Source organism: Aulostomus chinensis, chromosome 23 (genome assembly GCF_037954235.1).
Source record: "Aulostomus chinensis isolate RoL2024-O1b breed Wild chromosome 23, RoL_Achi_v1.0, whole genome shotgun sequence".
NCBI lineage: Eukaryota > Metazoa > Chordata > Actinopteri > Syngnathiformes > Aulostomidae > Aulostomus > Aulostomus chinensis.
The window spans coordinates 12,504,510-12,531,384 of record NC_141342.1 but is presented as its reverse complement, the minus strand read 5'-3'; the positions used below and the strand labels follow the sequence as shown (position 1 = coordinate 12,531,384).

Here is a 26,875-nt window from a genome sequence, read left to right as displayed (position 1 = left end):
CAAAGTGAGGCAGAGTTGATAAGGGGGAGCGGGAAATTATTTTTCACAGCAATATTAATTAGTCCTCTGATATCACGCATGGCCTTTAAGTTGAGTCCTTTGATACAAAAAAAAGAATCCTGACCCCATCAACAAGCCAGCACTTTTGGCTGGATGGAGCGAGAGGCTAGAAATGCCCTCTTTCCACAGTACATGCATTCACCAGCCTGCCATCTTCTTTGTTTCTCCTCGGGAGAAAAATGAGCATGACCAAGTTGCATGGGTTCCTCTGTCAGAGACTGACAGAGTTTGAGAGGAGAGACAGGGGTTGGGCTGGTGGTTGGTGAAGCTTAAACCTGGGGGCACCCACTAGCAGAGGCCTTCTCCAGGCGGTGGGAGCAAAGATGGTTTTTAATCCTGTTAGTCAGGAAAATCAGAGAGTCAAGGTGATCAGGTTCATCATAAGTGATCGGTTCATCCTTAATGTGCTCATTTAACCCCTGAACAAATGCAGCCCTGAGGGCATCTTCTGTCCAGTTGTCCTCCATTGCCAGGGTCCAGAATTCAACGATGAAATCAGATACCATATATCTCTACAGTATCTCTTTCAAATGTTCATCAAAACACTTCTATCTTTGGTGTGATGACGGAAGTGTATGTGGGGGGGAGGGACTCTGTGAATGACTGACAGGGTGGCTGCCTGTCAGAAAACGTTGTTGGACAAAAGCACCCAAGGACAACTTTCCTACTTGAAAAATCCTTGAGTACGGACAATGACACATTGTCACTCGTTCGTAGGAATGTTGGGAAATTTTGCGAAATAAAAAAATGACTCAATAAAATTCAAAGATGCACAACATAAAAGTCAATGTAAAAACAAAACAATGCAAAGTGGTGCCGCCCGTCCCTTACACTGATTTTTGACCCTCTGGCCTACTGTGTACACATATTACAAGAGGAAGAACACTGTAGCAACGCAACAGAAGAAGCAGTGAAACAATTATTTCAAATTGGAATACGACACGGTCAAACAAGTCGTGGACGGTCCTTCAAACGAAATGGTTGTGTGGACTTATTTTGGCTCCCCATGTAAAAGAAAAGTCAATGGTGAGAAATCCATATAGAATTTTTTTTTCAAAGCATAGACCCTTTTATTTCTTTACTGATGGAGCAATAACTTTTATGTCTGCATATTAATAAAATTTGATTTTTGCATTTGATTTTCTTTAATATTTATTTCATATCGTATTTTGTTTCATGAGCCCGTTTCATGAGTTGACTATTTTGTTGCACCCTTACTCGTTAGTTATTCTGCCTCATCACAGAGTACCGGATTCTTGGATGAAATGAGTATCCAATTCATGTCTAGTTCTTACCTTAACTTTGGTGGTACCGGTGATCTCAATGGAGACATGTGTGCCTTCTGCCTCAAACTTCAGCACCCTGGAAAAGCCCTGGTGGCCTCTGGGTACTTTCTCTGCTGCCACCATGAAGTGGGGGTGGCTTGACAAGCCCATCACTTTGGCAAGGGTCAATCGACATGCCCCAGGGTAGTGGTATGTCACACCATCAAAAGTATGATAATATCCTGGGCCCCTTATCCAGCATGTTTCATAGCTGTTTGGTCTGCATCCTCTTTGTCCCTCTTCCACACTGCATGATTCAAGAGGGCCACAACCATAGCGATGGCAGGTCATGGAACCAGAACTGCAGGTACAACGTCTCCCACAGTCCTGGTCTGGTAGTACAGTTTCTCCTGAACGATAGTAGCGCCCCTCAAAGCTACAGCCACATTCAGCATGAGGAACGCAGACCCCAGCACTAAGGATGTACCCTGAATCACAGACACAACTCTCTTGGGAAGGAAGAGGGCAGTTGTGGGTGGAATTGGGATTCACACAGGTAGCTGGACATCCAGAGCCTTGAGGTTCATAGTGGCTGTTGGAAGGACAGGAGATTTCTGGAAAACAAAATTTTTATTTTGACTTTCTGCACAGTTAAACAATGTTTTGAAATACATTTGAAAGACGAGCAGATGTACCACAGAAGCCTTGTCTCCTCCAGCTTGGGAGCTGTACACCCTTCTGTTGACACTGATGTGCATACACATATAGAGCTTGGCACAGAATGGGCTGGTACCCTCCTCCCACACACAAGTCATACACACAATTCTCCACAAAGTTTTGTGGTGGAAGCTGCAAATGGCAAGCAGCAAAAGCTCCAGAGCTGTTCTGAAGTATTCCACAATGGTCAGCATTGCTGTACAAAGCTGTCTGGTCGGCAGTGCAGGAGGCACAATCCAGACCTTCACACTGGACCCCACAACCACCATCGTTCTCCCCTGATACTTCCCAACTGTTGGCAAAAACCACATCAGAGGTAACAATCTCGCCGTGCCGGGTTAGAAAATCATCTTCAGGGTGATTGTTGAAGTTTCCACACAGGCCACATGTTGCATTCTGGTAAGTGTAGGGTAAACTGATCCTGACATAATGGTTAGCATCATATGATACCTCCAAGCCAAAGTCAGTACTGACAACTACAGAAAAACCTGACTCATAAACCTGGATGGTTCCATTGCTAAGAGAGAGTGGAGTGGCCACAAAGCTTCCATTGACCTGCAAACACAGCAGCAAATATGTCAGTCGAAGTACAGGCCTATTTCTGATCACATTGAATTAAATTTCTAATCACATTACAAAGAGAAAAGATTCTTTATTGCTGACCTTTGCTTCTCCATGATGTCCTTTGACCAGTTCAATTGATTCATCATTGACAAGAACTTTCACCAGTCGTGTCCAAGAGACATGAGTGCTGCCTCTGTTCTCATTTGTGCCCTCTACTCTAAAATAGGGCAGCTCAAGACCACATTGTTCTGAGAGAACATATGTGCAAGTCCCCTGGAAGTGAAACAAAGTGCCATCAAAGGTATAGTAGTGTGGATCACCACTTATGGTGCACGTTTGTCTCTGCACCGTCTGGCAGGAAAATTGAAAGGCAGCAGGACGGCATATCTGTGAAAATGAGCAGGGCTGACTGTGGCACTGCAGGCCTGCTGATGTGCAAGTGCACATCTGTGCACAGGAACTGTCACTCCAGAATGAGTCGCCCTGCTGCACAGGTTCACCTTGAAAAGGATGAAAGCAAATAATCACCAAGTGAACATTAAAGCCATTCACAGATGAACTTTTTAGTTTGGTGATTAACATAGAGAAAAGGATTCATAATCCCAGCAACAAAGTACCTCACATCCCCAAACTGAGAAATCTAAGTAGTGAAGTAGACATAAAAAAAGTATCTATAATGATCACGGTGAATCCTGTGGTCTTAACATACCATTGAAACTGCAGCCTGGTAAGCCATCATCAACCCGGAAGGCCCAGCGTCCAGGTACATTCACATTGCTGCTCAAGCGGAACGTAGAGTTACTTCCTGTTGCAGTGTCAGAGAATGATCCAGGGATTGAGAAGTAGTGCGTGGAACCAATTGTGTCATATCCAGCCTGGAATTTTGAGTCATAAAAATACAATTACTACTGTTAATATTATTTTATTCTGATTTAAATAAGGTATGATAACATAACAAAATTTGAATTTTTTGTGCTTTGCTTATTAGTTTTAATGGCTCTCACCTGAACTGATTGAGTTCTTGATGCTATTGTCCCATAGTTCATCAGCACAAATGAGTCCTGGCCACCAGAGATCAACACTGCCTGCACAGTTGTTTGCTTAAGGAAATACAAGTAAATGAAGAAAAAAATACACAAAAACCAAAATATATATGCACTGCATATTTCACTGTTAAAATCCAGGTTGACTTACTGTTCCAGTGGTAGGGAAGTATGCCACCTCATACCATGTTGCAGCAAAGACCCAGCTGGCAGTAAAGTTCAACTCTGGGAAGTACTCTTGAATGTCACTTGTAGCTTGCTGGAGAACACAGCCACTGGTGTATTGGTTGAAGAAAATCACACCATTTTCTCTGTTGTCTAAATCTGTCCAGAATGGAGCAATGATGTGTCTGGATTCATGTGCTGGGAACATGTAAGGTATGTACTCGTAATATGATCCATCAAATGTCAGATGTCCATTGTGGTTGACCTGGAAAAGTTGTTGTCAACATTCAGTTACTAAAATATTACATTTCATGTGATTTGGCAGACAATACGAACACTAAAAATCTTCTCTTTCATTACACATGCTCTTCCAAGTCTTCCACATTAAAGGATTTGTAAAATAAAACACAACTTTACATACATATATCTGATCATATGACCGTCCAAAATAAACAAAAGGCTGTTCCAGGGCAACTGGAGGAGAGCTTCCATCATCTGATCGAGAGCTTGTCTCACCATTAATTGGGTAGAGGTTTTCTAAAAACAACAAAGAATAAATAGAATGACCATCCATCTTGAACTTTGACAGTATTCTGGAAATGAACAGAGTTATCCATAGCAGTCCACTGTATGTAACCTTTGACATCCATGTTTGAACCAACAAACACAGTTGAACTTGTACTATTGAAAGTATTACCACCTCCATCAGGAAGGTTATGTTTTCACCTGTATCTGTTTGTAAAATATCAAGCAGGATTATGATGAAACTATCAGGCTGATTCTCACTAATTTAACCGAATGAGTAAAGTTGGGCAGAGAATAAACCTATGAAGTGTTTGTAGCAAACACATTTATCATAGCAAAGCAAAGCATTCCTTCACATTGGCGATGGCAGACGTGTCTGCTCTACAGAGTTCTCTTCTGATGACCAGAATCTTTTCAATTATATTTGTTTTCTTAAGTGCAATGCTCGTCTTCAATGAGATGAAAATCCTATTTTATCTGATGTGCACTGTTTTTCTTCCCTCGATTCACCTTGTTCCTACAATGTTTTTGTGTGTGCAGTGGTCAGTCAGGACTACGTGACATCATGTTGTCAACATGACAACACCAAATTCTTTTAAACAGATGAACTTTGAACATTTGGGTTGGCAAGAAATGAGCCGATAAACATCATCGTATATTCATTTATAAGCAAAAATATCTAAGGAATGGAGTGACTGTACAATAGTGTGTCTTTTTTAAAGAACCCAAGTGTATCCTGTGGTCTTAACATACCAGTGAAAGTACAGCTGAGAGATCCATCATTTATCCGGAAGGCCCAGCGTCCAGGTACATTCACGTTGCTGCTCAAGCGGAAAGTTGAGTTACTTCCTGTTGCAGTGTCAGAGAATGATCCAGGGATTGAGAAGTAGTGGCTGGAACCGATTGTGTCATATCCAGCCTGGAAAGTCATGTAAGACAGAGATAAGTATGATTAGTTGCACTTTAGTTCAAATATTACAGCATTCATCAATAAATAGGGTAAAATGCTTGGTGTATAGTTTCAATGTCTCTCACCTGAACTGTTTGACTTGTTGAAGCTATTGTCCTATAGTTCATCAGTACAAACGAGTACTGGCCACCAGAGATCAACACTGCCTGCACAGTTGTGTACTAAAAAAATACTCAGGCTTTTAGAGTGAATATAATGAGGTTAACTGTATGAAAACAAAACAGGTTTATTTAATGTGTGTTTACAATCAGATGACTTACTGTTCCAGTGGTTTCATTGTCTGGTACCTCATACCATGTTGCAACAAAGACCCAGCTGGCAGTAAAGTTCAACTCTGGGAAGTACTCTTGAATGTCACTTGTAGCTTGTTGGAGAACACTGCCACTGGTGTATTGGTTGTAGAGAACTGCACCCAAAGCGTTGCTTAAATCTGTCCAGAATGGAGCAATGATGTCTTTTGATCCATTTGCGGGGAACATCCGAGGTGTGGTCATGTTCAATGGTGCATCAAAGCTCAGATGTCCATTGTCGTTGACCTGGGCAAAAAGCACTTCTCAGTATTTTGAATCATAACACATCAAAGAATATTTACTTGTCTTTGCATACAATAGATGCATTGCAGGTCTACTTTCGAAAACATACCATTCTATATTTGAAGACAAATTTGTGAAGACTGGAAGAAATTTAAATTGTTGATTGGGATAGTTTTTTTCAATTCTTTTCAGAGAAGAAACAACTTCAGTATAAAAGGGGGCTACAAGCTACTAAGTACTTGGAAATCCTGACTATATGTTTGTCATGTAAAATAGTGGATGAGGCCTTTATCAGGTCGGGAGTCCAAACTCCCTGGAAGGAAGCCAAGAAGAGGAGTGACACAAAATGAAGCAAGAGGACATGAAGAAAAACATGAAGTCTGAAGTGGCCCATTTCTTTTGTATTGGTAATTAAATATGGTGGCTGTTTTGTGTAAAATATCTCCAACCTATGATGACAACCTAACCCTGTAACTTTGAGATAATCTCTCTTTCTGGGATACCGGATCCCCTCAAGGTTGCATCCTGAGCCCTCTGCCATTCGCCCTGTACACCCACGACTGCACTCTGACCCATCCAACCAACCGCATCATCAAATATGCGGATGACACCACCGTGGTCGGACTCATCCATGGCGAGGACGAGACAGCATACAGGGCAGAGGTAGAGAAACTCTCACTGGTGCTCAGGCAACAACCTGACCCTGAACATCCATAAGACCAAAGAACTTATTATGGACTTCAGGAGAAACAGACAGGACCACACCCCCCTCCTCATAAATGGAGGACAGGTGGAAACTGTCACCACCTTCAGCTTTCTGGGCACCCACATCTCCTCCAACTGCTCCTGGACCTACAATGCCAGGGCCCTGGTGAAGGAGGCTCAGCAGCGGCTGCACTTAGTGTCCAGGTTGTTCTTCCTGAGGACGCACAAATCTGCTGCTGGGCTTCTACCACTCCTCTGTGGAGAGCGTCCTGACCTACAGTCTGGGAGTGTGGTACACTGGCTCCACAGCAGAGGATAGGAAGGCGGTGCAAAAAGTCATAAATACCACCCCAAAAAAATCGGATGCCCTCTGCCCACCCATCTCCTCATCCTACTGCCTCAGAAGAACAAAGGCCATCACAACTGACCCCATCCACCCCGCCCACCCCCTGTTAGAACTGATGCCCTCATGCAGGCACTTGAGGTCAATTAAGTCCCGCACCAGCAGACTCACTGGCAGCTTTTTCCCCTGAGCCATCAGGACTGCCAACACCCACAAACAAACAAACAGTTAAAATGCACACACACACCACTGACTAGATGGCCTGATGTGACAGTCACAATGGTAGTCACTGATTGTTGTTGCTTCAGCAGTGGTAAGAAAGAGCTATGTGGCGCTGAAACTTCAGTTTGGACTGACATCTCTTGTGAGGACAGGGACACAACATTAGCAGTCTTGCTTGGACTAAGTCGGCGTTTCAGTCTTGCTCAAATCTAGCAAAGCCTTGTTCTGTTGTCTGTTGAACTTATTCACTGTTTTTAGCACTTGTATAGACCTCCTGATAAATTTCCTCTGTACGAGATTTGACAGATACAGACAAGATGATGCTCTTGCACAGGCGCTCCACTGACTCTACATTGGGTGTGCATCAAAATTGGGTACAATACTGCCTCCTGTAAAGCTGGAGCAGGTAAGGGCTGTTTCCAAATTGCATCTTTAAAACACAAAGCAAATTCACTTACAAATATCTCATTATATGACCGTCCAAAGTAGACAAAAGGCTGTGCCAAGGAAATGGGAAGAGAACTTTCATGGAGTTCACGATGATTTATTTCTCCAATAGTTGGATAGAAGGGGCCTAAAATAAAAGACCACAAAGAGACACATAAAAACATTAATAGAGAGACAATTTTATATTGACCCTCTTTTACAACCTGAAAATTAAGGTTGGAGTTTAGTAAACTATTAAAATAAAACGGAGACATTTCAAGTCATTGATTTTTGGTTTTCATAAACTTAAACACATGTAACCTTTAACATCACTGAAAAAAGAATCATTTTAAGACAAACATCAAGTTCCTTAGCAGCTTAGACTAGTAAATTTTGCAGGGTGAGCACAAGGCTGTGCTGTGAGTGTGGTTCTTTTTAAAGAGTGAATATCACTCAGGGAACCGTGATAGTAACATAATTTCCCCTGATGATGAGAAATGTCAGATGATGATATGTAGTGAAGTGTAGTGTAGTGTAGTGTAGTAAGATAACTGCAAAAAGTTTAAGTTGGACCCATTTCTGCCATTGGCCTGTGACTGTGCCACACACACTGGATGCGCACAGTGACATGCAGACCCATTCAAAATTTCCCAGGAAATTTATCATTGCTAGTCTTCAGATTACAATTCATCTGTTTTCTGCATAACTTGGGCTCAGCTTTAAAACTCTTCAAATAGAGGATTTGCTGAAATGTAGGTGGAGAGCATTAATGGGAAATTGACTTGTCGAATTCTACCACTGGGTGGTCAGTGTTCAACTCTGTGGGATAATAGCTACTTATGATGTAGCCTGAAGCAACACAACAAGCAAGAGACAGTAGAACACAAACTAATTCAGAGACTTTCAGAGATCCACAAATTGAAAATCATCAATTAACAGCTTTTAAGTGCTGTGTTGTAGTACTGAAAGAGAAACCATGACCTGGATGACTGACATTTACATCTCAGGAAACAAGTAATCACGATACTGATAGGAAATAGAAGCATGACAAAAAGTCACCTGTCACTTCCTGCTATCAGACTTTAAGACAGGTGTATACAGTACTTCATGAACCTGGCTAACGACACAGCGAGGTGTCAATGGGTTGTTTATTGCCTAAAATTTGTCTTTTGGGAATACAACTCCCTACTTTGCCTCTGCATCACTGTGCTCGGAATTCAACTACAGATCAAGGGAAGAACAAATCTTGACATGAAGGCAGATTCAGAGGGACTTTTTTACTTATTATAGATAAACATATATTGACATATAATCTGTCAACAACAATTAGATATCAAAGGAGAGAGTTACTCAAACATTAATTGTCTAAAATGATCAATTAATCCAGCATATTTACATACCATTGAAAGGTGAACTTAGTGATCCATTGTCTACCTGGAAGGCCCAGCGTCCAGGTACATTCACATTGCTGCTCCAGAGGAAAGTAGAGTTACTTCCTGTTGCAGTGTCAGAGAATGATCCAGGGATTGAGAAGTAGTGGGTGGAACCGATTGTGTCGTATCCAGCCTGGAAAGTCATGTCAAACAGATAAAATTAGGCCTGTAATTATTTTGCTTTGTATATCACTGCATTCAAATTTTAACAAGGTATAGCAACAGTATTTACATCCCCATCACCCCTTCTCCCACCCAAGAGGAGAAGGAGCAAGGTATGCAGTCAGCTCTAGGCCTGACTCAGGGGAGTGGGCGCCCCTGCCATGCATAGTCCCGTGGGCTTGTGATTGGGCATGGGACACAAGCTCAGGATTGATCACCCTGTAGCTGGCCACCTTTGATGAAGGTGTCTAGTGTTGAAAGGCTGAAACACCCCGATCCAAAAGGAACACTACTGATGATATGTCCTAAAATTTACGTTGATACAACCCCCACGCCACTCATCAGGGCAACTCATGTGACTTAACATCTAATGGCACAATGGACAGTAATACCATCTCATCCTGTGTTGAATGAATTTGTGTATGGCTGACAGTTTTAATGGCTCTGACCTGCACAGTGTGATCAGTTGAAGCGATTGTCCCATAGTTCATCAGTACAAACGAGTCCTGGCCACCAGAGATCAACACTGCCTGCACAGTTGTTTCCTGAAAAAAAGAGTTTTTAGGTTTCTACCTTAATGTTAACGATAACATACAGTACAAAACCATGCACACTGTATAATGTATGCACTAATTTCAAAGTTGACTTAACTATTTCTGTGGTTTCATCGTCTGGTAATATAAAAATACCACTGTATGAATAACATGTTTTTTCATGTGTTTCACAATTTAAACAAGTTGACTTACTGTTCCAGTGGTTTCATCGTCTGGTACCTCATACCATGTTGCAACAAAGACCCAGCTGGCAGTAAAGTTCAACTCTGGGAAGTACTCCTGAATGTCACTTGTAGCTTGTTGGAGAACACTGCCACTGGTGTATTGGTTGTAGAAAACCACACCTCTCGCGTCATCTAAATCTGTCCAGAATGGAGCAATGATGTCTTTGTATCCATGTGCTGGGAACATACGAGGTGTGGTCGTGTGCAATGATGGCATAAACGTAAGATGTCCATTGTGGTTCACCTGAAAAAAAAAAGTTCTTAGTGATTTTGTAATGTAAAATATTGTGTCCTACAACATGTAAAATGAAGTTCCTCTTGATCAAAATCATACCATAACATGGATTTTGTCAACATAGTACAAAACAAATTAAACATACGTATATTTGTTGATACGATCGTCCAAAAACCCCAAAAGGCTGTTCCAAGGCAATTGGAGATGAATATCCATTGAGTGGACGATAACTGGGTTCACCCATAACTGGATAGAGGGGTTCTGAAGAGGGCAGAAAAAAGGTAAATAAAGAGAAAAACAAATAAGCAGAATGGGACTTCAATCCTGACCTTCATTTTTCCAGAAAAGGATTCTTAGTATAATTTAGTTCAATTTAGTTCAAAGGAAAATGTGCTGGAGGAATAAATCAAAACAAGAGACAAAACCACACAAACGACACAGGAGCTTTCCGGTCAACCTCTAAATTTGAAACAATGAACATAAACACATAAAGAAAGATAACACAAATAAATGCAAGAAACCATTAAAAGTAAAATCAATACATAATCTTATGATATGGACAACAAATTACTTGGAATATTAAAATAATTATCACCTCTGCCAATGAGAGATAGATACACACAGACCTATATCTATACACGTATATATATATATATATATATATATATATATATACTGTATATATTCATCCTGTGGTCTGAACATACCAATATAAGTAGATCCCAGTGGTCCATCGTTTATCTGGAAGGCCCAGCGTCCAGGTACATTCACATTGCTGCTCAAGCGGAAAGTAGAGTTACTTCCTGTTGCAGTGTCAGAGAATGATCCAGGGATTGAGAAGTAGTGGGTGGAACCAATTGTGTCATATCCAGCCTGGAAAGTCATGTAAGACAGATACAATTAGACCTGTTATGATCATTAGAGCCATTACTCAACAATGCAAGAGCCATATTGATTTGCAAGGAATCAATATTCCTGTCCTTCTAAATGAATCGTATTTTGAGGGCTTCAACATGCTCAAAAATTCACACACAAAAAAAAAAAATCAGGCCTGGGGAAAATATTAAAGATTCCAGAAAAACTCACATGCATGAAACTTAGATTTGTGTAACCTGATGAAACCTACAAGGCACACTTCTTTCATTTTCAGGCTCAAAGACCTACAAATATCTGTCGTGGAGTATCCAGCTTTTTGGCCGGATATACTGTATATTGTGAACGCAAGCTGAAGTCTCTCCCATGGAGCCGTATCTGGCAACACTATCTCCCCAGTTGGTCATCTTCCAAAATCTTGGATGTATCTTGAACTTGGAACTTGCAGGTGAAGTTTATCATGTTTCTCCCTTGTGCATTGGTGTTGTCAGTGTTTCCCTGTGCTGTCTAAAGTTCTGCTGGATAGGGTACATCATCACCATACGCTAAACTCCGTGTCGGAGTGGGCGGACTGCTCAGCTCAAACTCACTCCGGCAAAAAGACTACGGCTGCAGAGGGTATACTGGCATGGCGATATTCCCCTCTAGCTCCGGTCACTCAGTGTGAATACAACAGGCACCCCAGCAATTTGGGGACAAAAACAACTTTTGTGCAAGTGTGAAAAGGTCTTTAGATGCCAAATCCAGAGGATTTCAGCCATTTTTATTTGACACAATGTGTCGAGGTTGTCACGGAAAGTTATGACACTAGTTGGGAGTGGTTTGAGGCATAGCTTCCAGGTGCTAGAAAAAAAAAATGAATTCAGACCAGCTCTGCTTAAGCAGGGGGGGCAAATCAGGCCTGACAGCCTTGTCTATAGAACACAGGGTGAAACCCTGCGAGGAGCTTCATCCAAATCTCTTCCAATTTGGTCACCGTATACAGCAGACCTCACTGATGTTAAATTGCTAAGCTTCCTGGTTGTTACACACTATGTAGACATGAGATGGCAAATTCTGATGTTTCACCAATCCACACATGAAACTTTGCCACAATGGACTGGTTTAGCCATGTTGAGTCAAGTTATCAAAGCGGGAGCTTAGCCAAAAGGGGAAGCTCTTGAGATACCTTCAACCTACGTTCCAACACTCACCTATGGTCATGACCTCAGGGTAATGACCGAAAGAATGAGATCGCAAATACAAGCGGCCCAAATGAGTTTCTTCCGTGGGAGAGACAAAGCGTAGAGCTGCTGCTCTTCCGTATTGAGGAGTCAGTTGAGGTGGTTCAGGCATCTGGTGATGATACTTTCTGCACGCCTCCCTCAGAAGGTTTTCTAGGTATGTCCAACTGGGAGGAGGCCTCTGGGGCGACCCAGGACGCGCTGGAGGTATTACATCTCTCAGGATGGCCTGGGAACGCCTCAGGATTCCCCGGAAGAGCTGATGGAAGTGGCTGGGAAGAGGGTGGACTGAAATTCCTTGCTGAGGTTGCCATGTATAATAAGACCTATAAACATGTCCCTCGACTCCATGACCTTTACAAAACTGGAAGTCTGCAGTATTGAATTCTGTCTGTAATTTTTTTTGTCATTTTCAGACTTTTCACATTTCATACTGTCCTTAGAGGAGCTTTATCTGATTCTGACTCATGAGACCTCCTGGAACTATAACATTGCAAAACTGTGACAACCCTTTCCCGCATGGTTTGATCCGTTTCAAATTTCCCCTTGGATAAACATCCCAGCCTGAAGACATTCATAGGTCAGTATTTACCATTGGTCATAGCTGCACCCGGTGATTAAAGGAAATAGGTCAGAAGTAACAAACATCGTCTGGTTGACATCAAGTGAAGACAACACAGTACAAATTTGATGTACAACAACATACTATTTAGTAACCATGTCTGCTCTAGCGCCGCCTGGTGAAAACAGGAAGTAACTTTAATGACACCTTAATCTGCTCAGGTGACAAGCAGACTAACGTGATCTACTGAGCTGCAACACATGCCAACAGGTTTGAGTGCAAGGGCCCCCTTACAGCTGCTTGGGAATTATTTGTATGTAAGTGCATTCAGATTCAGACAAGTCCAAACAACTCCCGACAAAATTTGTATTTGTTGTGATTAGGATACACTTTTAATGGCTCTTACCTGAACATTTTCAGTTGTTGAGGCTACTGATCCATAGTTCATCATTACAAATGAGTACTGACCACCGGAGATCAAAACTGCTTGCACAGTTGTGAGCTGAAATAAATATTTGTGCTTTTAGAGTGAATTTAGTAATGTTTCCAGAATGATAAAATAAAGAGCACCGTATGAAATGTTTGCATTTCCTTGTTTTAAATAAGCTGACTTACTGTTCCAGTGGTTTCATCGTCTGGTACCACATACCATGTTGCAACAAAGACCCAGCTGGCAGTAAAGTTCAACTCTGGGAAGTACTCTTGAATGTCCCTTGTAGCTTGTTGGAGAACACTGCCACTGGTGTATTGGTTGAAGAAAACTACACCACTGACACTGTAGTCAAAATAGGTCCAGAATGGAGCTATGATGTCTCTGGGGCCATGTGCTGGGATCATCTGAGGTGTGGACCAGTACCATGGTGGATCAAAGCTCAGATATCCATTGTTCACCTGGAGGAAAAAAAAAACCCATTTCACAGTAATTTGAAACATAAAATCTCTACTCATTTCATTTGTTTTGGCATGTGTACATCAATGTGCTCAAAACACACTGCAGTTTTACCAAAATAAAAAACACAAAACAAATTTACATACATATATCTTTTTTTTTTTTTTTTACATATACATACACACATACATATATCTGATTATATGATCGTCCAAAACAAACAAGAGGCTGTTCCAGGAAAACTGAAGAGGAATATCCATTGAGTTCACGATAGAGTGGTGTTCCAACAATTTGGTACAGAGGTTCTGAAAATAAGAAAACAACACAAAAAAGAATTGAATAAGTTGAATGAAAGTTCAATACTGAAGAGGAGAGTGAAATCATCAGGGAATACTTTAACAATGAGCATGCAGTAGAGTGCATGACAATACCTTGGGACCCTTCAATCGGGCCTTAAGGAATTTGGACTGAGGAGGCTACTCTTTGACTGGTAGCTTCAAGAGGGCCATTTTATCAGAGGGTCGCCAGGGTCTCTGTCCATTTACAACAAGTTTTTGTCCCACCCTCTTTAATCTGAAATCTTATGACATTTCAGAAAACCCATTTCACAAAACAGAATGTTTTGTCCCATGTTGTGTATTCTTTGGTGTTGTGTTCTTTGGATCGTGTGAACTAAATTACTGTGATTCTGAAGGCGAAAGCACATTGACCTTTCAGGAAAGACAACATTTCAAAACACACAGGCTTGTCTGGTCACCCTCTGAATGGACAGCAATTGTAAAGATAAAGTAAGAGCATACAAACTAGAAACAAGAATCTCCTGTGGAAATGTTGAATGGACCTGTGTCTCAGTGCATGCATCCAGTTTTTGAGGCACAATTACAGACTTGAAAACAAAAACCTTGAACACTTGCAGTCTTTGTAGCCTCATACATTTTTGGTTGAACTAAGCCGTCTGAGTCATGAGACACTGAACTAATCGCAAAGGAGACACAATCACCACTGTATGCAAACAGGTAATTGGACTTGGAAAAACGTGTCACTCAAAAGGGGAAGAATACATTTCACTAAATTTGCAGCACAATTCATTTGCATATATCAGGAGGAGCACCGGTACATGAGAAAAAAAAGCTAATGCTAGTGGTCTGGGTGTTAGGTCATACTTAAGGGGTCAAATATTGAAAACCCCAAGGTAGCATTAGCATGCTACTGGTCATGACCCAGGTGTCCAAATGAAAAAAGAACACAAAAACATTTCCATGCTCATGCTATCATGTTCGAATGCTAATGTTCGGGGTGCAGCTGAATGAGCTTGGGCAACAGGCTCTTATCAAAACCATAGGTCCTACTGGCTTGATGTTTTAGTTCTCTGCATACCAAGATAGCAAGGTATATGTATTTTATTGTGAGGTCAAATGTGATGACACGAAGGTCAATTGGGAAAAATATGGACTTGTTATTTGTGGAAAATCCTGAAAAGTCACACGGGGGAGTCAGTAGAAAAGCTGCAGGTCTCTCCTGGTCCCTACTTTTACTCAGAGGCTGTTAAGGCAAACACTGTGACAATGTCACTTTAAATACTATTGTTTGTGCTAAGGAATTTTCCGACAGTTTTCATAAAATCACTGGTGAAGATCTGACGAAAATGTTTTGTTTTGTTTTCACATAATTGCTACTATGGGTGCCGATTCCGCATGTGCTTCAGGATCAGCGGACCGATGGTGATTCCCCAGCGCCCACGTGTGCCAGGCATCCTCCCCTTGTCATTGATTTGCTACTCCCCCGCTACCGATCAACACATTTCATTGTAATGTCAGATAAATTGTCAAAAAGGCTGGACAGCAACTTGCTGATAAACTAGCATAGTGGTTGATTTAACCAACAAAAATGGATAAATTCCTTCTAAAAATACCCCAAATATCCACCAACACTGTCTTCCAGTGAGAACCCTACCACGTCAACGATTTTTTTCCCCTTTATTTTCATCGGATCCTTTTACGTTAGGTTACATCGGCATTAACTCTTCATATGCATCACCAGTGTGAAGACTGAGTGTTTGTGAAAGAGCGTGTGTTGGTGCACATGTGGAGGAAAGAGCATACATGTGTGTTCACTGTGGCTGCTGCTGTTAATTGATCTAATGTGCGTTTTGCTGTGAGACAAATGTGTGCGGGTTTCAAAATAGCAATGAGTCATGCAAGCATCGTGAGCTCCCACCAGCAGAAATATAAATTGGTGCCATATCGAAGTGTTTGCAATGTTCAGTCTGTCCTGGGTGCCAGGGTTACAGCAGCCATCAAAAACGTTTTAAACGACTCTTTTTGGGATGACTGGAAAATAGCTGATATCGATCAATATGATTCACGATGTCAGCAACAAGCAGAGATGTCAGTATCCATCATGATGACAGTGCATCCTGTGGTCTTAACATACCATCATGAGTTGATCCGAGTGGTCCATCATTTACCTGGAAGGCCCAGCGTCCAGGTACATTCACATTGCTACTCAAGCGGAAAGTAGAGTTACTTCCTGTTGCAGTGTCAGAGAATGATCCAGGGATTGAGAAGTAGTGGGTGGAACCAATTGTGTCATATCCAGCCTGGAAAGTCATGTCAGAGAGATGCAATTAGGCCAAACACCCCATGATAACTTTTGAAAAAAAAAAACACAAAAAAAAAACCTGTATTTTGTTGTGTGTAGCATATATTCTCATTGCTCTCACCTCAACTGTTTGACTTGTTGAAGCTATTGTCCCATAGTTCATCAGTACAAATGAGTCCTGGCCACCAGAGATCAACACTGCCTGCACAGTTGTTTCCTGAAAGAAATATAATATCAAATATTGTTTCAGGTGGTTCTATAAAAAGGAACACTGTATGAATGCAAACACACGTTTAATGTTTTTCACAATTTTAAACAAGCTGACTTACTGTTTCAGTGGTTTCATTGTCTGGTACCTCATACCATGTTGCAACAAAGACCCAGCTGGCAGTAAAGTTCAACTCTGGGAAGTACTCTTGAATGTCACTTGTAGCTTGTTGGAGAACACTGCCATTGGTGTATTGGTTGTAAGAAGCTACACGATTTGTGTTGTAATGGAAATCTGTCCAGTATGGCGCTATGATGTCTCTGGATCCACGTGCTGGGATCTTCTGAGTTATGGACATGTGCGATGGTGAAACAAATGTCAGATGTCCATTCCCTACCACCTTAGAAAAGAAAAAAAAATTAACACACAGTTCTGTGTTTTGAATCCCCCCCAAAAAAATTGCATCTTTTATGTCACAAAATATACAATATAATGTATTTTGCTGAGTTGATACAATAGAAATGTACTCACATATATCTGATTATACGACCGTCCAAAATAAACAAAAGGCTGTTCCAGGGAGATTGCAGGAGAACCCCACCAGAATCCATAAGAGATTGTTGTTCCATTAATTGGGTAGAGGGGTCCTAAAGTAACAAAAGAATCAAAAGTTAAACAACACAAAGATAAGAGGAAGGGCCTTCCATTTTGACCTGGAACAGAATCCTTAGGACTGAGCCATTCCATGGTTGGAGACAAGAGGTTGCAAACATACAGAAGTGATTTGTGATGAAATGCGTTTGATTAGATTCATGGAAAAAAAGCTCATTTCCTACAAAAATGACACAACCAGGGGCATTGTTAAGACTGCAAGACATCTAAGATTTTAGCCCTGCAGATCAAATCTTTATTTTCACTGGGGGCCGGGGGTTTCTCCCCTGGGAAAATTTGAAAATTGGGCTGTTGAAGATACCATTTGACCATAGTTTGAGAACAAAAGAAGGCCAATTGTTTGGGTCCCAATCGTAATATTAACAAAATGAAGCCAATTTCCCTCTACACCTAAAACGTTCCTTACAGTAATTTTTCATCTTGTAGACTTTATGGAACAAGTTCATGGATAACGAATATTTATGAAGAACGTGATTTGAACCTACAGAGCCGTAAGTAAGATTCTCTAGTTTTCCAAACCAAGTGTCTGAAAGCGAGCGAGGTGCAGAGACTGGCTACTAACTCGAGCTAACAGACCATTACGTTGGAGCTAGAGCTGGCTGCTTTTCGCATGAATCTGAGCTGATGGACGTATTATCTGAAGTTGGGGGAGATGATGTCTCACTCTCCACCTCTTACACTGCCCCCCAAAAAGCCGTATATCCATATTAACTAACCACTGAACGCTGCTTAAACTGTAGACAGACTCTAGTAATATCAGTGAGTGACAGAGGGGGAAACAACTGAACGTTGGTGTTGAATTTGCAACAAATTATTCAGACTCCACAAGGAAAGCCAGGTCAGGTCAGGGTTAGTAACAATGTTGCAATTGTGGCTGCTGGCCATGGTGATTTTCATTGGGCAGTTTATTATATGTGGGCCTATATTTTTTAGGCATTTTTAAGGGGCAATAAGCAAAAGATCCAGAGCAACAGACCCGAATGCCCAGGTCTCACGATCCCTGATCCCTTCTATCGCTCTTTGCACATGTGGCTCAGTGTCGAATGGCCAGGGGCCTCGCGCAAAAAGACCTGTAGATTTAGTACAGAGATGCAGGCTGAGGAAGAACCCTGAGCTCTAAAGGTTATGCACACAGTGACGATGTAAACAGGAGTCTCTGGGGCTGTTTCTTCCTTCGTCATTTAATACTGAAACTTGTACAATTAGAAATGAAAAACAGCACATGCCCAACACACACGCAAGAACATCAGGGACCTCATGTTCGAAGGCCCTGTATGCACAAAAATGTGGTTCAAGCCCCTTCAAGTTCATGTTCCCATACGCTGAGAGTGGAACGACAGTGGAAACGTGCCACCCTCCAAGCAAACTTCATTTCTACTGTTTTGGAACCACTGGCAGCACTCAAGAGGCGATGCTAGTGAAAGCTCATCAAAGACAATGATGAAATCTTGACACATCATGTCTGCAGTTACATACGTGGATAAATGTGTGTGAAAGAGGATGCAAAAAAAAAAAAAAAAAATATATATATATATATATATGTACTTGGTCCAAAAAATAAGATGATAAATTATTCAACTGTTATGATGACGGGCTCATCTGTGTCTGATCCAAGCTGTGCCGTGCCAGCTATGTGGGAGCATCTGCATGTCAGCTGGCCAATCCTCAACATCCTCAGATTGTGCTTTTGTGGATGTGAGTGCAGCTCTGATTAAAAACCGGCTCCCACTGCTTTGTCATTCACCACACTGGTCAGCCAGCTGATGTCACCCATTAATTAATGAGCCGTTGAATGAGGGGTGTGTCAAGGACGGAAGGTGAGGCGGATTTCCTATTCACACATTTCAAGTTCAACTTGGATTCTTTAATGGAAATGAATCCTATTCACTCCTCAGTGAGATCCTGGCTGTACTGAAATGACATGTTGACATACCAGTTGTTAAAAAGCTTAAAGACAGCGAACTGTGGATGGGCTGAGGAGCTCAGTTATACTCAGGGAGGTGAAAGTGGAGCTATGATGAACACCTCCTGAGCTACCAAGTGAGATCACAACATATATGATGACATCAAAACAGTCATGCAGGTTATGCAGTCAATTAAACTGTACACAGCAATCAACCATTCTATCATGACATAATGTAACTACTTTTCTTGAGAGTGTGTACTTCTCTGTCTGCTTGGTGCACATGAATTTCACTTTTACAACATGATTTGGATGTGACTGTATTGCTGCCTTGATAAAAGTAGAAAACCAAAAACTCAAGCTTCAACCGACCTGAACTCTGAGGAGTCACCGCACCTACGAACACACAAACATCAATGGGCATTAAAAGATACCAACATGAACACGTTTTAAACCACAACCAAAGGGAATTGAATTCTGTACGTACCTATCAGCCCCAAAAGTAGCACAGGCAACATGAGTTGATTTGCCATCCTGGTAACTCAGAATTCAAATCTGTTGACCAAATCAGAGGAACACATTTCAGACCATATGTGGAGATTTACATATGAAATGATATTACATTTGAGACTAAAATAAAACAAACTCACAAGGCTCAACAAGTCAGAACTGTTCTGTAAAATTGTATTTTAATTTTAAAAAGTATTTGAATCGGATATTAAGTTCTAAAACATTTATCATACTGTACGGGAAGTTGCTGTTGCAGTGCGTGAATGGTTTAAATCAAATAAACCCAAATTAAAACCGATAATGCATCAAAATTCTACAACACAAAACTGCAATCAAGTTGATACTCAGGAGCATTTTTATGAAAACACAATCCTACTGCATTGAAACAGTTCATAATGTTAAGCATTACAAAAATACATTTTTACCTGTTCATGTGTGCTTCCTTTCTTCTTTTTCCTCTGATCCTGTTGAGACTTCGGGGCTGCAATTTGGCACAGAGCCATACATTTGTTGTCTGACCAGTTAGGGGCGTGTCATCATCATGATGGAATTTCATTGGTTCCTCTGAACAAAAACATTTAGGTGACTGGTGACAGACAAGTTGAAGAAAATGATAAAGGAAATCATAAATTCCACCAGCACCCAAACAATTTTAAACAAATATTTTAAATTCACAAAGAATAGCAATCACAACCGACATACTGCAGCCATTGCTTCACTAACCCTGGGAGAAATTACTAATTACTTGTCTCCCCCCCCAAAATAGATTTTGGAAACATAACATAAATTTGACCCCATCCTTTTTAGAATTTACATTTAGTAGTTGTGTGCATTCGCAATTTGTGTTGTGAACCTGCAAAAATAGCCAATGAACTTGATTCAACTTTTTAGCTTTAACTGATTTGATGAATCTTCGTTGACTTTGTCTCAAACTCCTAAGAGTTAATTAAGGAGCGTCAATTACAGAACAACTAGAAGTGAAACCAGTATTAACCCAGAGATGTTGGGTTTTATAAGTCATCTCCGCCGACTGAGTTATGTGACCACTGTCACATGCAGCATGTCAGAACTCAAAATGTTGTACAACTTGGGCTACCAGTTGATGTGGCTCAGTTCCAAAAATCAAGTCAAGATTTTTTTTGAAATTTTAAATCTACGTCCTTTGTGTTCTTCCCTGAATATGGTGAATGTGTTCAAACACTCTTAAAATGACCTTTGACATGTTTCTTTCTTTCCTGTTAGGTTTGCTCATCCACAGTGTATTTGAAAATCTGCCAAATTCCAGGAAGTAGAACAAAATCTATCAGTGCTTCTCTCAGAAAGGAATGGTTGTGAGTGCTACACATTCTCCAACACTCAATACACAACTTATCAAAACGTGTCGAGTTTTATGTGCATTTTACCAGGTCGTATAAAAAGGTAGCAGCGTAACATTTTGGCTTATGGGACAACTTGCCTGGTTCCTCGCCTGCTGTGCTGCTACATGTTGCGTTAATGTTCATCTCAAGCAGTTGATGCTTGGACCGGTACGTGCATGGCTGTCAGCAAGTCTTTGTATAGTTTTCTAGTTTTTCCTCCAAATTCAATGCTGACATCATCAAAAGGCGCAAGCCGGCTCACTTCCTGCCTCTTGAAGGAGGAGTTTGGCTGGCTGGTTATCCATGTTGACACAAAGTGTGAAAAAAAATCTCAAAGTGCAACCCTTGTGCTTGAAATAATTGAATAAAAACTGCAGGCCAAACTCTACATGAAATGTTACCTTTTTTTCCAGAAGTTTGAAAAAGTGAACATGAATCACAAAAGGCAATTCAAGAGAACCATAACCTTCACCTCAAGAAATCTGATGATGTACTTTTACTTTTCAGTTTGAAGTTAGGAGTACACCTCATGACTTCTTTGCCCTTTAAAACTGAAACAGCCCTTTAGTGCAGCTTGATAAATACAGGCCCTGCTCTCTTCCTCCTTATCCTTGGTATCATCTGCTTACCTGTGGAAGCCAGCCGATAGAACAGTCTGACTTCATAGGCTTCTGTGTGTATTGTCACGAGTCACTGTAGGACCGGTTCACACAGGAATCTGCCGTAACAAAATAAAACCACATTTTTCCAGAGACAAAAATCTTTTTCCTCATAGTTGGTATCATTTTACCAAAAGTAGAAAAACACTGAACACTCAAATCCACACCTCTCCAAAGTTGAAGATGTAGTTTGAGCTGATCGTGTGGTTTATTAGCGTTTGTACACAAGCCACTAGGTTCAATCACCAGCAATAAAGTCATCTTGTTTGCGCTTGTTAAAGTGAAACAACTTTTCCATCACTGCCGACAGCACGCAAGCAGACATGCATTACTGTGAAACGTGAGGTGAAAAATGCTCACACCCAAAAGGAAAAACGTGAGAAAGCGCTGGAGCCAAAAGGATAAACAGTGAAACGGAAGATTTGGATTAAAATGTAAGATTCCTGGAGCCACTCATGCGTTCTTCTGAGCGTCTCAATATAATCCAGAGCGGAGCGAGCCCTACTCTGTAAATACAGTTAAATTTACTTTGTAGAATATAATGACATTTTGTGAATGGCACAATGTGGTTATTTACAGACGTGTTAAAATTTTTTAAGCAGTGTGTCCATTTTACTCGAGGCTGAAATGACCTCACCAGTTTGCAATTATGAAATGACCTACAATTTCTTTCTGCAGACGCTTTTGTCCAAATTAAACGAACACCACCGGCAAGAATTTACTGGAGGGAAAGCCTTAGGAAGTATGACAAAGTTAAGTGTTACAGCAATCCTGGGCCACTACATTCCACTGCCCTTTGTATCTTAGGAGATCTCACACCCATCAATTACTTACATAAGCACCACAATGTCACTTATTTGACATACAAGACTGCTCTACTGGAAATACAGACATGCAATGGCAGCTTCCCCATTTTTCACTTGTTGGCTGAACGTGACTCAGAAACTTACCATCGCTTCAAACAAACAGCTGCTCAATTGAATTAAACGTCTACCTTCTTTCAACAAAAACCTCAGCATCACTTTTATACCCCTACCTATAAAACGTCCCATGGAGTGTTACTGTGAATGAGCGCCAGACCAGAAGGCTTTTAGCTTGTTTTAAGCTCAAATCAGAGTATTTGTGGATACTTGAGCACACAGCTGGATAAAGATTATACCAGACGACGTCACTGAGATTTGGAAAATGATATTAGCCTCAGCTTAAATTTACTGTATGTTCCTAGTTAGTTCTGGATTCACAAAGGGGCAGCATGGTGATGCAGTGGTAAGCACTGTATTATATTTTAACAATGGACGTACAGTATGATCCAATTCTTGATATGCTGTCAATATATGCAAATACAATATCCCTTAAGACCCTCCAACTACGCTGGAAGAAATTTGGACTGAGGAGGCGGGCTGCACGGTGGTGCAGTGGTCAGCACTGTGGCCTCACAGCAAGAAGGTTCCGGGTTCGAGCTCCAGCTCCATCACAGGATCTTTCTGTGTGGAGTCTCCATGTTCTCCCTGTTCCTGCGTGGGTTCTCTCTGGTACTCCAGCTTCCTCCCACAGTCCAAAGACCTCAAGAGGCTGATTGATACTCTAAATTGACTGTAGGTGTGACTGAACGGTTGTCTGCATATTTTGGACCTGCAATGGGCTGGTGACCTGTCCAGGGTGAACCCTGCCTTTCGCCCGAAGGCTGCTGGGATAGGCTCCAGCCCCCCTGCAACCCTTGACAGGATAGGAAGAAAATGGATGGATATTTTGTCATGTTCTGGGTTTCCTGTGCTCTGTGGCTGGCATATTTGGGGTACACCTCATCGTCATTTATTCATCAACCTAACATTCAAGGACCAGCTCAGACTAGATAAATCATACATATTACTAACTCGTCTTCTTCTCCGGAGCCTTCAGGCTCCCCTCATCCCAGATCCCGGGTGCTGCTGGAGGAAGCTGCAGACCTGAAGAGGCTCAAGCTGCCCCCGTAGCTCCACCTGCTCACGTTTTTGTCTGTCCATCAGTCTCTTCCTTTTCTCTCTCTTTATCTCTGTCCCACTCTTTCCTTCTGCAAAAATGTCTTCCTCCATTATCCAGTTGATCACAAGAAGCCAGGAGGGTGTGCAAGATTAGGTCCAGAACAATAGTAGTGGTAACCACTGTGGGTTAACACGCCGACACCAAAGGGCTGGCAACAGGCTCCTCTTAACCTCAGTCTAATGAGACTTGATGATCTACAGGTGTGCACTGCACACCTGCTGGAGTCCAACCTCTTGCAGGGCTGCTGCTCTATGAGGCCCTCTGGTGGAGAACTGCAAGAATTGAGAGGTGAAAGGAACTGCACACAGACTCATAACCCTGGCTCCCAACAGTAGCTCTTGTCTCTCCAGCAAAGTAACAACTCTGCAGCATAACATGTTCTACATTTCCATATACTCACTGCAGAAAGAGGTTGGAACCAGACACCCCTTCAGGGGTTATTTTTAAAGGGCCTTTCTGAGGAGATTAAGGATGAATAGGCTGCTAGAGATGAAACCTCCTCTTCAGATGAACTCCATAATTTAGCTATTTGTGTAGCTAACAGGCTAAAGGATAGGCATAGGGAAGGAGCAGAGAGCCAGATAGGCTGGCTTTACTCTTCCTTTACCCCACACTCATCCTGAGGCTCCCTGACTTTCTTCCTTTTCCCTGCCAGGCCCCATAAGTGGTCATTCCAGAGCATCCTTCACTTCACTTGGAGGAACCAATTCAGAGACACAATTGCACCTGAATCATTGTGTTTCTACTGTGGGCAGGAGGGCTTTTTCCTAGCTCAGTGCCCAGCAGTGCCAAAAAATTAGGCTCAGCAAGCAGGGGGGCACCGGCGAGTCATGCTTCCCTCACCTCATCTGCTTCGGCCGCGTCCAGATCAAAGGAATGCTGCGCTGGTCGCATGAAAGTCTTCAAAAACAAACAAGAGTCGGTGGACTCTGGTGCTGACAGTCATTTCACTGACTCTACCTTTTCCTCTCAGGCTAACGTCTCCACTCACCAGCTAGCTGAAACTAAGAAGGTGCTAACCACTGATGGCAATTTACTGGAACGTGTTGCACAAAGGTAAAAGAGGCTACGGATACATTACCGAGGCACTCGCTGACGGTCTTGTTAGCCCTTCCTCGTCTCCTGTGGGAGCAGGTTTTTTATGTACTGGGAAGGCCAAATTCTTGTATCCCTGTTCTTGTGTACCCATATGAAAACAAGTATCCGCTCCCGTCATGATGCAGTGACTTTCTCCAAACTCATCTAAATCCATCTCGTCAGGATTTGTGAAGGGGATGAATGGAAAACAGCTTTTTAAAATGCACCTTGGTCATTTGAGTACATGGTCATTCCTTCTGGTCTAACCATTGCCCGTGTGGTTTTTTAGGATCTTGTGAATGTGTTAAGGGGCACTTTGAACATATTTGTATTTGTCTACCTTGATGTCATTCTGACTTGTCCCGTAGCTACAAAGCACACATTTCACATGTTACGAGACTTTTGGACAACAAATTGTTTGTGAAAGCAGGGAAAATTCTGTCTTTCATAACAACAAGGAGTTACGAAGACTTCTTGGCCTTGCTAATTTCTACAGTACAGATGATTTATCAGTTGTTCTACAGTCGGATAGCTTCCCCTTTCACCCAGCTGACCTCTCTTAAGAAACCTTTCTCATGATCTCCACTTCTGATAAGTCGATAGTGTTGTTTTTCTTCACAGATGATCGGCTCAGACTCCAAAACTCTGCTATATAATAATGTCTTTTCAATAGGCTTCCAGTGTTTGCCCCAGTACCACATGCTTGCGTCTCCGGTGTTGCCCTCAGAGATTTTCGACCAACCAGTTGCTTTTCACTCGAGCTTCCTTAGTTTTGAGTGCCTTGGAGGTCCAGCGAGCAGCCAGCCTCCTGTCACCACCAGGCGTCGTCTCTCTGGTGTTTTGTTCCACCACTGTTCTTTAAATAAACTGCTTCAGTGTGCCTGTCTGTTACCGCTACCATTGGTCCACACAACACTCAGAACCTTAACACATTTTCATGCACATCATATTCTTACATTAATTGGGATATTGCTATGTTCTATGTGCCAAAACCCAATTATGATCATATTCAGGTTATATTGGCCAACTCATGTAACGTCCAGTTCCTACTGACATCAACCTGAAAAGGGAAGTTGGGGGAAGAGGAAGTTGACCGAATATCGGCCTTTGACGAATAGGGGCGAGACTGTGCTGCTCAGTGGTACCTACATGCAGGTCCCCCTCCCTTAACTCCACCTGCCTCCAACCTACCTGTAAGGTAACAGAAAAACATTATAGAAATTTATGTTCTGGACTGCGGTACACCCAGAAAAATGGTTTAAACTAGTGTGAAAATATTGGGAAATTCAGGTAGCGTTTTTCATCTTAAGTAGTGTAGATAAATTTATTCATATATTTGCTTTAACTGTAGATTAATCCATACATATATATTTGCTTAAACTGTAGTTAAATTCATACATATATTTACTTAAAATAGAGTGCAGGAAACACAAGGCAGTGAAGCACAGACCAGATTGTATAAGAGTGGACAGGTGAAAAGGTCACAACAGGGAATAGCAGGAGTGTAGCTCATAGCTAGCATCACTCCCTCAAACTAATTAAGTCAGAACAGAATCCACAGAATTTCTACGGTGGGATGAAGTAGAGGGAGTCAGAAGTAGATAAGAGCAAGGTCGTGAATCAGGGAAAGAGAGGTTTTGATCTTCACAGATGCAACGAGAAGTCTACGATGGACCAGAAGGGACTGGCACGCGGTCAGACAGAAGATCCTGCAACAGACATGAAGATCAAAAATACACACTTGCACGCAGAAGCGATCACGTAAGCACCTCCCCTGTAACACATAAAAACTGGAGAAGATAGTTAGATCGTTGGACTTCTTGCCCCAACGCATCTGCGTATGCAGACTCCAGCATAGGGGAAGACGATCTCCAGAGCTCTGGATTCTTTCCTGTTAATCTGAATAAATTCTTTTGAACCAACTGGAAGGTGTCCTCTCCAGATTTTGAACAGCGCAATATAGACTCTGTGGGTCCTTCTGATTGACTAATGATGACTTGTTGAAAAATTCCTACAGCAGAGAGATTTCATGTTGGGATCACCTGTCTGATGAAACTGAGCCATAATTTACATAAACTCTGTTACAGAATTACAAACAAATTGAAAAGTAACCCTTTGAACACCCCCTTGTTTTTGCTATTTTGGACTAGCCCGAGCCGCTTGAGAGAAAGA

At 41.8% G+C, this 26,875-nt stretch overlaps 1 protein-coding gene across 3 annotated transcripts in view; it reads right to left on the bottom strand.

Moving 5' to 3' along the window:
• LOC147239634 (alpha-tectorin-like) overlaps window positions 1–20,083 on the bottom strand; it is a 30,787-nt gene extending 10,704 nt beyond the window's left edge. The window contains exons 1-26 of one of the 3 annotated variants that reach the window (XM_086194872.1): window positions 20,013–20,083; window positions 19,565–19,632; window positions 19,450–19,473; window positions 17,034–17,149; window positions 16,624–16,902; window positions 16,416–16,511; window positions 16,127–16,292; window positions 13,883–13,998; window positions 13,420–13,695; window positions 13,211–13,306; window positions 10,854–11,019; window positions 10,292–10,407; window positions 9,880–10,155; window positions 9,583–9,678; window positions 8,939–9,104; window positions 7,571–7,686; window positions 5,570–5,845; window positions 5,375–5,470; window positions 5,093–5,258; window positions 4,236–4,351; window positions 3,801–4,079; window positions 3,611–3,706; window positions 3,316–3,481; window positions 2,706–3,106; window positions 2,021–2,597; window positions 1,356–1,939 (exon numbers count right to left, since the gene is read on the bottom strand). In XM_086194872.1, coding sequence (XP_086050998.1) covers window positions 1,356–1,939; window positions 2,021–2,597; window positions 2,706–3,106; window positions 3,316–3,481; window positions 3,611–3,706; window positions 3,801–4,079; window positions 4,236–4,351; window positions 5,093–5,258; window positions 5,375–5,470; window positions 5,570–5,845; window positions 7,571–7,686; window positions 8,939–9,104; window positions 9,583–9,678; window positions 9,880–10,155; window positions 10,292–10,407; window positions 10,854–11,019; window positions 13,211–13,306; window positions 13,420–13,695; window positions 13,883–13,998; window positions 16,127–16,292; window positions 16,416–16,511; window positions 16,624–16,902; window positions 17,034–17,149; window positions 19,450–19,473; window positions 19,565–19,610 — 4,908 coding nt within the window. In that variant the 5' untranslated portion in view covers window positions 19,611–19,632; window positions 20,013–20,083. The remainder of the gene's footprint in view (window positions 1–1,355; window positions 1,940–2,020; window positions 2,598–2,705; window positions 3,107–3,315; window positions 3,482–3,610; window positions 3,707–3,800; window positions 4,080–4,235; window positions 4,352–5,092; window positions 5,259–5,374; window positions 5,471–5,569; window positions 5,846–7,570; window positions 7,687–8,938; window positions 9,105–9,582; window positions 9,679–9,879; window positions 10,156–10,291; window positions 10,408–10,853; window positions 11,020–13,210; window positions 13,307–13,419; window positions 13,696–13,882; window positions 13,999–16,126; window positions 16,293–16,415; window positions 16,512–16,623; window positions 16,903–17,033; window positions 17,150–19,449; window positions 19,474–19,564; window positions 19,633–20,012) is intronic. The other 2 variants (XM_086194870.1, XM_086194871.1) reach the window with 2 other exon arrangements.
• Between the last annotated feature and the right edge of the window lie 6,792 nt (window positions 20,084–26,875).